The 12,670-nt window shown below is 34.4% G+C and overlaps 6 protein-coding genes and 1 non-coding gene across 7 annotated transcripts; 4 read left to right on the top strand and 3 right to left on the bottom strand.

The window, feature by feature from the left end:
* Positions 1–79: 79 nt before the first annotated feature.
* On the bottom strand, positions 80–153 carry NAEGRDRAFT_t466. The gene has a single exon. It is a non-coding gene; the product is annotated as a tRNA-Val (tRNA).
* Positions 154–1,656: 1,503 nt separating this feature from the next.
* On the top strand, positions 1,657–2,586 carry NAEGRDRAFT_80640 (uncharacterized protein; the record flags this gene model as incomplete). Its single annotated transcript, XM_002674426.1, has 1 exon — positions 1,657–2,586. The coding sequence occupies exon 1, from the start codon at positions 1,768–1,770 to the stop codon at positions 2,584–2,586; it is 819 nt and encodes a 272-aa protein (XP_002674472.1). The 5' UTR covers positions 1,657–1,767.
* Positions 2,587–3,525: 939 nt separating this feature from the next.
* Positions 3,526–6,426, top strand: NAEGRDRAFT_70480 (uncharacterized protein; the record flags this gene model as incomplete). The annotated part of the gene is made up of 1 exon (XM_002674425.1): positions 3,526–6,426. One exon carries the CDS (start codon positions 3,526–3,528, stop codon positions 6,424–6,426), a length of 2,901 nt encoding a protein of 966 aa, XP_002674471.1.
* Positions 6,427–6,600: 174 nt separating this feature from the next.
* On the top strand, positions 6,601–7,236 carry NAEGRDRAFT_70479 (uncharacterized protein; the record flags this gene model as incomplete). The annotated part of the gene is made up of 1 exon (XM_002674424.1): positions 6,601–7,236. The coding sequence occupies one exon, from the start codon at positions 6,601–6,603 to the stop codon at positions 7,234–7,236; it is 636 nt and encodes a 211-aa protein (XP_002674470.1).
* A 153-nt stretch (positions 7,237–7,389) lies between these two features.
* NAEGRDRAFT_70478 (uncharacterized protein) lies at positions 7,390–8,127 on the bottom strand (the record flags this gene model as incomplete). Its single annotated transcript, XM_002674348.1, has 1 exon — positions 7,390–8,127. The coding sequence occupies one exon, from the start codon at positions 8,125–8,127 to the stop codon at positions 7,390–7,392; it is 738 nt and encodes a 245-aa protein (XP_002674394.1).
* A 368-nt stretch (positions 8,128–8,495) lies between these two features.
* On the top strand, positions 8,496–10,862 carry NAEGRDRAFT_50986 (uncharacterized protein; the record flags this gene model as incomplete). Its single annotated transcript, XM_002674423.1, has 1 exon — positions 8,496–10,862. The coding sequence occupies one exon, from the start codon at positions 8,496–8,498 to the stop codon at positions 10,860–10,862; it is 2,367 nt and encodes a 788-aa protein (XP_002674469.1).
* A 582-nt stretch (positions 10,863–11,444) lies between these two features.
* NAEGRDRAFT_50985 (uncharacterized protein) lies at positions 11,445–12,626 on the bottom strand (the record flags this gene model as incomplete). Its single annotated transcript, XM_002674347.1, has 1 exon — positions 11,445–12,626. The coding sequence occupies one exon, from the start codon at positions 12,624–12,626 to the stop codon at positions 11,445–11,447; it is 1,182 nt and encodes a 393-aa protein (XP_002674393.1).
* Positions 12,627–12,670: the final 44 nt, after the last annotated feature.

The raw sequence follows: 12,670 nt of genomic DNA, 5'->3' as shown, positions 1-12,670 counted from the left end.
TTGTTGTTTTGAACATTCAGAAAATTGTTGAAGTTGTAAAAATGTTGATTAAATTATGGTTAAAAACTGGTTAAAAGGTTACAGCGAGCGGGGCTTGAACCCGCGACCTTAAGCGTGTTAGGCTTACGATCTAACCAACTGATCTATCGCTGCTTACATTCATGATGAAAATTTTCTATATGTCTTAGAACTTGTGGTCAATGAAGTCATCACACCTTTGGAATGAAGGTTTCATATTGTTATTTTATCATATTTCTTTTATTGTAACTTGAAACCATTCATCTTAAATCAATAAGGAACCACAGTGGTTTTCATTCAATGTGCATATTTCTAATTATGATCCAGCCAATGCAAATGGACTTGTTTTGGGATCCCAAAATCCAAGGCAAAGAGCATTGACTTGTCTGATAATGGCTAAGAAGTATTTCAAGAAGGATAATTGGAGAGAAGATGTTCCATTATATTCCAAACTTTGAAACTACTTTCATGAATCATTACAATTTTGTTGTTTTGGTTGTTAATCAAGGAAATAAACTAAAATAATTGATTGCGTGAGGACAATAAGTGTAGCAATCTCATAAACTTTAGTGAGAACCGTTTTATTAACGTGTAAATTGACCAAATTGAAAAGTATCACCCAAATTTCATGTATTCTATTCGATACTATCCGAAAGAATTTATTCGATTTTTTCCTTCTTAAACAATCATCCCTGAATGTTATTCATTTAACAAAAACTGTAAAAACTCCAATTTGTAAATCATTAGAATTGGAACCTAGATGTTGTGGTGATCATGTCGCATTGTATCGAATATTTTGATTAATTCATTTTCCAATAAGGGGTTCAACGTTGAAAAAATTATCTATTCGAATTAGAAACTTTGATACAACAGATGTTGAGTATTTATCATTACCAATTTCGGATAATGTATTAACATTACAATAGGATTACAATGAGAATTTTTAATTAATAAAGAAAAGAAATCATCAAGAGATATTAACACTTGATAAATGTTAATGTCATGATTCTCTTCACTTTCCAATAAAAAGCCATTTTTAAAGAGCCAACTTATACGAAACCTATTTAATCAAACACCTTGTAGAGACCCTTTCCCTCTTTTTAACTCTTCAAATACATAAAAGTAAAGACTAATTCCTAAAGTTGTTGCTTTCCTTTCGAATAGATTTTGACACAAATAAGTTCATTTTCAACAAAGTCCTTCTTATCTTTTTAGCAAACTAATTTCACGATTTTAACAATGTCATGTGATTTGCTTACCAACTTTTTTTTTAAAATTACATTTCCGTTCTCAATCATCATAACTGGTAATGAATATAAATGGTATCATGAACAATTTCAATTTTATTCTCCAAAAATGTGTTTTTCCTTGCCAAAAACAAATTCACTTGGGCAACAAAAATTACCATTATCAAGATCAATTTCGATATAATTGTACAATTGGATCTTGTATTACAACCGCTACTTTTTTTGCGCTGCATCTCACATGAAACTCTTCATGCAACAATTGACTTGTGCATACTTTGTGATCGAAGTACCAAACTTGTATTTAATTCTCAAAGTGTATTGCAAAACATGTTGTTGATGGAATAAAGGTCGCATGCTCAGTTACTGTTAGACTTCTTTCAGAAAAAAAAACAATTTATTATACCGCTTCTATTGGAAACAATAGTATAAACTAATTTAAACAAGTGGTCACACTAACTGCATAGCTATAGGTATTAATCTTTAGTGAGTCTTCTTATTGGAAATGAGTCAAGCAGCATCATTTACTATTGTAACACCATCTGAAGTGTGTCAGCACTCATCAAATCTTTCCAAGATGATTAAACATAAGAGTGGAAAGGTGTTTCGTTGGCATCAAGATAAATTACACACCACTTTGGATGGTACAACACCTGTTAAATATTCTCTTGGTGGTCATGTTTCTCCATCACTTTCTAATAATTATTCATGGTCATCCATGTGTGAACAGCGTTCACCTTCTGTTTCTTCCTCTACATCAAGTACTTCATCCTATCCTAATACCCATCCACAACATCTATTCGAAAATCCACCAATTGACCAACATGTTTTTTACCAAACACTTTCAAATCCAATTATCCATTCCCCAACTCACAAAATTACCAAACCATACAAAGCTAGAGATTCATTCAAATTCTTTGATTATACCATGAAAAAGAGAAAGAGAACAAAGAGATGTGATCAAGTGCAACCTTATGAAAATGTAATTTCCTTCACCATGACAGGAGTTTCAAACGGTTCAAATGGTCAATCAGATCATCAATCGAGCAACAGCAGCAACAGTTGTAGTAGTAGCAGCAGTGCAAATTCAACAGGATTGAATTCTGATGCAAAATTCGAGTCAACCCTTCATGAAATTTCACAATACATTGGAGAGAAAAATCCACAAACAATTACAACCTATCCAACACAACAAATTGGAAGTGTTTCAACTGCTCCATTTTCCTCATCCCATTTCTCACAAACACAACAACAACTACTACACAATCTCTCACAACCTAGAAGAGTCAGAACTTCAATTTCAATAAAAGAATTATTAAATTAATAGTCCAATGTGCAATCTCTTTCCTACTACCATTACAAAGATCTTTAAACTAACTTTCTTCCGAAAGCAAACAAGAAGAGAAAATACCAATCGGAAGATGCGAACAACATTTTGAAAATTTATTTGGATTGTGTGAATTGTTTATGAGGAAAATTAGGCTGTTAAAGATATTTGAAGACCATATTAGAGTTACTCGGTGATGCCTGAGGAGTCTGTTCATTTTGTAAATAACGAGATAAATAATTCATAGAGTGAATAATGCCAATTTTTGCTTAATAATTGCTTGAAAAATAATCGATAGAGAAGTAGTTTTCACCACAGTAAAAAGGATTTGAGAAATGATTTTTCTATTGTAATGGAGGCTGGTAAACAAAATGAATGTTCACTCAGGTATAGCCTAAATTGGATTGCAAAAGGAATAGAAACATATCGTTAGAGGTAATTAAGAATTCACTAGATGCTTACATGAACGAGAAATTTTGATAGAGAATTTATTGCTAAAATAGATCTTACCTGGTTTTGAGATATAGGGTATTACCACTACCCAAATTGATACCGTAATTTAAATACCTTATTGACCAATTCTTAAACATTTTCCGCTCTTGCAAACCCAGCGAAACTGGAAAACTTGTAGAACGGATCAATAGGTCCGCTTAATAGTCCTTCTCTGTCATGTCGCTCGTCTAACCAAGACATACTCCTTGTTTGTTTGAGAAGAGACAACACACTCTGTACAATGTAAGGTTCTAACTGCAATTTGTTGTTGTTGGAGATTGAAACTATCTTCTTCCAAATGGCGATATTAGGTCTTTACAACTTGAAAAAAACAAAAAGAAAGTGCATCACTGGTGATTTTGAATAATACCGAAAATTACTGCAAAGTTATGCATCACTCAAGACATTATAATTTATAATTATAATAATAATATTATTTTCTAAATGGCTACCAATTATCACGAAGATGGATTGACTACAAGAGAAGTACGGTCCAATTCTAATTCTACTAGCACTGGTGATCATTTACATAGTGATCATCAATTGAAAACACCTTCATCTATAATATCACTTTCGGCTGTTGGCTTGTCGATATTCTTCATCATTGTTACCTTGGCACTTTCATTTAGTTTATACGGTGTGTTTCCTAAACAATGTGTAAAGTGTGAAAGAGCCGAATTGGCTATAATTTTGACATTGTCATTGGTGGCTTGTGCATCAATGGGAGTGTGTATTGCTTTTGCACTGTTTTTGATATGGAAAGCTCACTCTTTGAGAGGTGTTGTGAAGGGAACAATTTATTGCTTGTTTGTAACGAGTTGTGTTGTGAGTGCAATTTTGTTTGCAGTTTTTCTAATTGTATACGTAGTATTTATGGCCATTCCTCTTTCTTCTATTGTGAATAAGAGTGGCACACTCAATGTAAAATCAATTGTATTGGAAACAAACACTTATTTAAAATCATATCCTTCCTATTTAACACCAAACACAAAAATTAATATAAGGAGAGATGTGAATGGAATTATTTATGTGGATGGAGAAAAAGAGTTAGACATGATATTTGGTCAAGGGTTTGCAACTGCCCAAGAAAGACTCTTCCAAATGGATCTTATTAGAAGAGTGTCCCAGGGTAGGTTGAGTGAAATTGCTGACAGTTCCACTTTGGAAGATGATAAATTGTCAAGATTTATTGGTTATGCCAGAGCTGCCAAGAAGGAAATGCTCTTGTTGAATAATCAAGCCAAGAGTGCACTTCAAGCTTACACAGATGGTGTTAATGCTTATTTACAAAGTGGAAATGCAGCTCCTGCAGAAGCCATTCTATTGGGATATGATATTGAACCTTGGTCCATTTTTGATTCTCTCTGTGTTGTAAAGTATATCGAGTTTATCATGTCTGTGAATTATTTGGATGAAGAAAGAAGATACAATGCAATGACAAAGTATGGAGTTACATTGAGCAGAATGGAGGTCCTTGATCCACCAGTTCCGTTTGATGCAGCCACCATTGTGACTCGTGAGGATTTAGGACTCAACTTGACCCATCAAGAAGAACTCGCTATGGAGTGGAAGCAAAACAGAAATAATACAGGTGCCTATATTCCAAAATCTGGAAGTAGAAAATTGGGTAAAAGTTCCAGTGGAAGATATTCCTTCATTTCTAAAACTGTCAAGGAAATGGTAAGAAATACCAAGAAGGCCATTGGCTCTAATAATTGGGCTGTCAATAAGGCATTCACTGATAGTCCTACAGGATATTTGGCCAATGATCCTCACTTGGAATTCCAAGCTCCTGATCAATTTTATCTTGTTCAAATGAATTATAGAACTTCTAGTGACTCTTCAGCTCCTAGGAATTTCTCTGGAGCTGCTTTTAGTGGAGTTCCTGGTATTGGTATTGGAAGAAATGAATATATTGGTTGGGGTGTAACATTGGGATATACTGATGTTCAGGATCTCTACATTTTGACACCAGATCCATCAAATGAGAATAATTATCTCGTCGATGGAGTCTCCAAACCATTCACTATTTATAGTGAAACAATCAAAATTTCTGGAGCTGATCCAGTCACCATCAAGGTCAGAGAGTCAATCTTTGGTCCAGTGTTATCCGAGAGCAAGACAGAACTTCCAGCTCTCAGATGGATTGCTCAAGTTGAAAATGACACTAGCGTAAATAATTACTACGCATTGATTTTGAGTAAGAATTGGAATGAGTTCCGTACCTATGTGAATGGAATTAAGTCTATTGTATTCAACTATGCCTTCATGGATGTAAATGGTAATATTGGTTACAAGCTTTCTGGAAGAATTCCAATGCGTAGGGAGGGCCATACTGGACGATATGCTGTTAGAGGAGATACAATGACATGGGATTATGATGGATATGTACCTGTGGACAAGGCACCAGAAGTTTACAATCCAAAGAGAGGATATGTTTCATCTGCTAATAATCGTGTTGTTCCTCCAGGATATCCATACACAGTCAGTGCTGATTACTTTTTCGATTACAGACAGCAAAGAATTCAAGAACTTTTTGCAGTATTAATGAAGCAAAATGCAGAGACTGGAAGTAAATTGACCATGCAAGATATGATTAATATTCAATTGGATACTTTCAGCGTGGTTTATAGAGATTACAAATTCATGTTTGTTAACATGACAAGTGGAATGGCCAAGAAGGGTTCTAAATACTCTGACTTGTTGACCAGTTTGATTAATTGGGATGGTTATATGAAGAAGACTTCAAAGGAAGCTTCTTTATTTGAAGGATTTTTGAGATATTTCGGTACACTTGCTTCTAAGGAAATGGAAGGAGCCGAAGCTGCTAACTATAGACTTGCCTTATGGTACTATTACAAGGATGCCATGCTGAGAAACAATGATCAGGCATGTATCAATCAAGGATATTCCACCTGTACTGATTATGCCATTGCCAAGTTTGTCTTGATGGTCGATACTTTCTATAATCAATATGGTGAAATCCCAACATGGGGAACTATTCATGCAACTCCAATCTATCACATTGCAGGCAAGGATACGCCAATTATTGGCTGTCTTTCAGAAATTATTCTCAAAACTGAGGGAGGTACTGAAACAGTTCTTTTGAATAATGTGGACGAAAATTATCAAACCAACGAAGGACCAGTCTATCGCCAAATTCTCACTTTCAACAATGCTCTCCACAGAGACAAACTCATTCTTCCAACTGGCAATGATGGTAATATCTTTGCTAAGAATTACGACAATATGGGTACATTGTACGCCAATGGTGAATATCTTGACAGCAAGTATGTCGAAGAAGCAGACATTAGTGACACTTTTGTAATAAACGTTTCTGAATAATAACTTTTAAAATCATCCTTTGCCTGTACCAGTTCAATAATCAATTTACACAAATACTATTAAAATAAATATAGTGGGTAAAACATGGTTGACAGAGTGGCAATTCGCCTCTTTATGTCAATCTTCCAAATTTGTCCAAAAAAGAATCACACCAGAAAAACAACATTAAAAAAAATGATTTCACCACTCGGATGGTTTGGCATTCAAAAATTTGATCTTCTTGCTCCGATCTATGATTGGATCATGCAGTACCTTGAAAAGAACACACTCTCAAAATGCAGAACAAGATTTGTCCCGATGGTTGAGGGTAAGGTATTGGACCTTGCCGTTGGCACTGGTCCCAATATTGAATACTATCCGATGGATAGGATTGAGAGTATTACCATGATTGATTTATCGAGTGGAATGCTCAATAAGGCAAGAGAAAAGGTCAGAACAGAAATGAAAGATAATTTGAGTAAATTTGAATTGATGGAAGCACCTTGTGAGAGTTTGCCATTTCAGAATGAGACTTTTGACACTGTATTGAGTATTGATGTGTTGTGTAGTGTGGATGATCAGAAAAAGACCTTTGATGAGGCATATAGAGTATTGAAAACTGGTGGAACTGCTTTCTTTGTGGAACATTTCAAGACTTATAATTTCTGGACTGATGTTTTCCTGTCAATGGTCACATTGATTACTTATCCATTGGTTGGTGCATCGATGGTTAGAGAAACTGATAAGGAAATTGGAAAATCAAAATTTCAAATTACTGAAAGAGGAAAAGTGAAGGGAACAAATTTCGAATATTTCATTTGTAAAAAGTAAACTACTATTTCAATGCAACCTGTGGCTTGCTTAAACTATTATGATTGTAAACTTGTGTTAAAAGTTTGTTCAAATGGTATTAATGAAAGAACCTTTCCATGATTTCGCAACTTAAAAACATTGTTTATTGAAATCTCATTAATCAAACAAGTATTATTTGCAATTGTATCCTCCATCAACGAATAAGGTAGTTCCAGTCATGAACAAACAGTCATCACTTGCCAAAAAGACAATTCCATTAGCAATATCCTCAACTGTTCCCATTCTATTCATTGGATGCATGGCAGCAATGCCCTCCTCAGAATAGGCACCACAATCAATTGCATTTTGTAAAATTTCAGTCTTAATTGCTCCTGGTGCAATTCCCTTAGTGGCATAATCAGTTGCAGCTCCCTTTGTCAATCCAACCACTGCATGTTTAGTGGCACAGTATTGTGAAGTATAGAGCAAACCATTGTGTCCTGCAATGGAGGCAAGATTGACTATTGCTCCTTTGGTTTCAGTTTGCAACATGGCTTGAATGGCATATTTCATTCCATAGTAAACTCCCAAAACATTTGTATCAATCATTTGCTTGAAATCTTCAGTTTTGGAGTCGGCCAACAAATCAATGCTAATGGAGATGCCTGCATTATTAACAAGCACGTCCAACTTTCCATACTTTTCCACAACTTTCTTAACAACTTGTTCGAAAGCAGTTTCTTGAGCGACATCGAGTTGAAAGAAAGAAACATCATTAGCACCTGCTTTCTTAACTTGCTCAACCAATTCTTGCTCCTTTTCAATCTTTCTTCCAGTTACAACCAGATTGAACCCCTTCTTTGCAAATGCAACAGCAGTTGCCTTACCAATTCCAGTAGTAGCACCAGTAATAAGAACTGTCTTGATCATGTTTATGATTTAGTTTGAAGATTGAATTGTTTTTTTGTTATTGAACTCTTGAATTGGGGATAGTTGTGTGGTTTTTATACAGGAGGTATATGAGTTGTTTTGGATATCCTGCGGTCAATTTGTGCGTACGAGCTAATTAGTTTTTATGGGTTACTATATAAGGAAGTGTCATACGAAGTTGTTAAATCAATTCAAATGGTGTATGCTTAATAATTAATACTTGCAGTTTGTAATGATTGGTAATATATTGTGTATAAAAGATTACTTTCTCTTCCCGCCAAAATTATTAAATAATTCAACAAAAAAAATAATTGAACAACGTAACTGTTGGGTGTGCACTCTACTTGGAATCGGAAGCAGTAATTCATATGAATTTATTAGATTTGGAGGAATATAAACGAAATTTTGCAGAGTATGGCTCGGATGATGATGATTTAAGTGATTGGTCCGATGATGAGGAATTGGATTCGAAACAAGCAAGAAAAACCAAAACCACCAATAATAATGATATTCTTGATGATAATGTAGTGTTTCATATGGATACGATGTGTAATATTACAGATATCTTTAGTAGTAATAATAGAATGGAAGATCGTCATCAAATATTACACAATGATGATCATGGAATGTTTGATGACGACGATGATTTTATGAATGATGATTTCAATACAACCAATGAAAAATCGGAAGATTTATTCTATACTATCAATTTTGATCCAAACAAACTCATCACTTGCCATTTACCATTTACTCACTTTCCTCATGGACATTTATTTGAGCATTATACTCTCTTTAAAATTACACAAACTCCTCCTATTGGAAATATTAGGGTAATTACACCTTGTACAAAAGTTATTAGACAAAATGATCTGATACGCGAAATATTCAACATGTTGAGAGGATTTCAGGGAACTATATTTAAAATTGTGAATGATAATTTTGAGCTTTCTGATAGGGAGCTTTCTGTTTCTTTCCTCTCTAGGACAGCTCTACATAATTCCTTAAATTATTTTATTAAGATAGGTAACAAGCTGAGGAAAATGCATTCGACTGCAACAAGATCGATACGCCTTGTAAAAAGCACAATTATTCAATCTTGCTACTCATCAATATTACAAATAATAGAGAAAATCAGAGACGATTTATCGGAAATGGAGAAGAGTAATCAAATGGGAAAGAGATTTGGAGATACACACAATCTTTCTCTCCTCTCCCTTAGGACAAATCTTTTTGTTTTTGAACAAAAAATTCATACACTCAGAAAACTGGATGAAGAAATTGAGGAAATCTTAGATAGAGAGGATTCACAGAGTAATTTAATGTCAGATTTAATTTCTCACTTTTATGAAAAAGTTCTCACGAGACAATATATTTCCATGGAGAGCAACAATGATGAGTATGATTATTCATTGCAAATATTGATGGCTATTCTAAAGCCATACCTTTCCATTACAGACAGCTGGATATTCGAAGGGACCTTGCAGGACCAACACAATGAATTTCTTCTCAAGAGGAATGAGTTGGTGGATATTGGAACACCTCTCTTCTGGAGTGAGGGATTTACTGAATCTAAGGTCTGTTCCCTGCTCTCAAAAATTAAGGACAAGATTAGTGCAACAGGTAAATCCATCATTATTGTGCGGGATATTGAGCAAAAGTATGAAATTGCTGCCAATAACAGTTCTATTGGTGATTATCTACTAGAAAAGGAGAAACCCTCACTCTTTAATCTACTTTCTTCTTCGATGGGTTTAGAGAATGATGAACATCACTCACCCTTTGATGATGACGAGTCAATAATCATTTCTCCACTGAAACCTCTCAATTCCTTTAGGTCCTCGCCATCATCCTCAAAGAAGAGAGAAAATCAATCTGCAGGCTCTTCTTCAAACAACATCAGACAAACCACACTTGCTCCCATTGGATCTTTACACTCTCTGAGATCACCACCAAAGAAAAAACGAATGATATCACTTTTAGAAAAGGAAGACTTGTACAGTAATGCACTTCCAGCTGACAATAGCACCAATCAACAAGAACTCTTGTTCTTTGACTTTTCTAAGGAGCACAAAATAACAAATCAAGACAAGCTAACCTCAATTTTCAAGAAGAAGAGTCTCATGGATGTACTTGAATTTTCATCAGAGAATAGTCAAAAATTACAAACTCTACCATTGGAAATAATATTTAACGTTGGACTATCAAGCCACATAGAGGAGCAATATCATAGAGTATCTCCCTATCTTTGTGATTTATTGGTCAATAGATGCAAGTTACTGGACCATCTGACAGCAATAAGAGCATTCTACTTGATGGAGGCTGGTGACATTATGGACTATTTTGCCACCAAATTATTTAATTTATCTGATAGATTTTTCCAATTTGATTTTAGAGGAATTACAACATTTGATCTTCAGGTTATTCTCAAAGATGCACTTCGTTTAGGAATGGAATTTCCAAGGAGGTATTCTTTTGCTACCGAAAACTCAACCTCTGTCTACACTACTGATATTTTCACTTCTCTGAAATTGGATGAAATAATTTCGGTTCACTTTGATGATGGAAGTATCAAGCATGAGGAAAATAACTTTTTTGATGCAGTCACTTTTAATTATGAATTAGAGTGGCCTTTAAATCTGATTATTTCAGCTCAACACATACAGAGCTATAATGAGGTTTTAGTTTTCAATCTCAAACTAAAACAAGCTAAACAAGGTTCGTTTTTAATATTTTAAATTGACAATACAACTTTAAACACTAGTATTGGACAAGATGAGTCTCAAGACTGATGCATTTACACACAAAAGTAATGCCTATCTCAAGTTTTATTCTCTCCTTAACCAATTGAAACATTTTATTGGAACTGTACAGTACTACATGATGAATAGAATATTACATACTCTGTGGAATGAATTGTGTGAAAATATTTTATCAGCAAAAAATATGGATGATCTTCGCAGCTTCCACTTGGACTATCTCAATAAGATTAAGGACAGATTCCTGTTAAAGAAAGCTCTATTCGTAAAGAATCACATTTTCAAAGTTGTGCAAATGTGTATAACTTTGAGAACCAAATTGGCCAATTTTAAAGAAACTCAAAGAGAAGATATTTTTATCCCAGAGCTTGAAGAGATGGAAACTGAATTTAGAAAGAGTTTCAAGATGCTCCTAACAATCATTAATAGTATTTTAGCCACAAGAGGAATTCACGATCACTGTAAGTTTTCGATTCGATATTTTCATTCTAATATTATTCTAATATTGAATTAAATAGTGGATGATTTGAGAATCAGATTAAATTTCAATAACTTTTACAATTAAATAAATTTGTCAAACACATCAGATACTAAATAAAATCTGATACCTTCCTCATTTTCATCTCTACAAAGTGTTCTGTTATGTTCAGCAGTAAGTAATAATTCTTTTGCAAGAACAATGCTGACATTCAGTAATTGAGCTAACCGCACAGCTGTAATAAACTTGTATGTCATTACATCACACTCATGCCCATCTCTAATGAATTCTGCAATCTTTTCAGCCATCATTCTATCAGAATATTGGGAGGATTGAATAACAATTACGCCACTATCGAATACTTTGAGTTTCATTGGAAGTTTCAATTTTTCAAAAAGAGAGCAAGCTTTTTCCATATCTTCTGGTGAGATCAGATCTGTACCTCTCGCTCTATTATACAAACAATATGCATCACTCAATGTAATAACACCACCATATCTTTCCTGTACAATCTTGTCTAGAAAGTCAATAAGTTGCCTGGCTAATTGTTGATGATAAAGTGCTCCAGTAGATTGTTTGGTAACAGGAGAAGCTAAACCCAAATTCAATAAAAAGTCCAAAATTTGTTTTTCTTCTTCAGTTTCCTCTGATGTGGCTTCAGTGTCGTTTTTCATCCTTTGTACAATTTTGTTCTTATAATTTTCTGCCATATTAACCATATCCTCAGCTTTTTCCATCAACTTTTTCAAATCCGAGAAGGCATCATCCATTTCCTTTCGTTCCTCCAAATTTTCCTGATCAATTCTCTTCATAATACCAGCAACACCAGCTGTACTTGTAGTGAAATCCTTCTTTACATTCTTATTATTATTATTGCTGGAGTCTGTTGTTAGAGATGATATCGAATCCATTGATGTTGATATTTGCATTGCATTATTTACATCTTCCGTCCACTTTTTCTTCTTTAATTGATCTTGAAGATGATCATAAAACTCATCCCTCTTTCCCTTTCTAAATGATATCGAAAAGTTTGATGATTTGATGGTGAATTTAATTTTCGGTGATCGGAAGAAGCCTCCACTCTCCTTCTCAACCTTTTCTATTGATGAGAGTGGACAGGAAATTCCATGATCCGATTGTATTGATGATGATGTATTGTCACTATGAAACATGATGTAAATTCTGTGAGTGGTCAAGTAGACGTGATTAAAATCCTTCAATTCCTTTGCAGAGTTGTCGTAGATGGCAATTCCAATCACGATCATTTGTTCCAACTCTTTGGGACTTGAATAGAGAGGTCGGCCAGCTG

This window comes from Naegleria gruberi (assembly GCF_000004985.1).
Source record: "Naegleria gruberi genomic scaffold NAEGRscaffold_40, whole genome shotgun sequence".
Lineage (NCBI taxonomy): Eukaryota > Heterolobosea > Eutetramitea > Acrasida > Naegleriidae > Naegleria > Naegleria gruberi.
The sequence above is the reverse complement of the archived record's forward strand: the minus strand, read 5'-3'. Positions and strand labels throughout refer to the sequence as shown.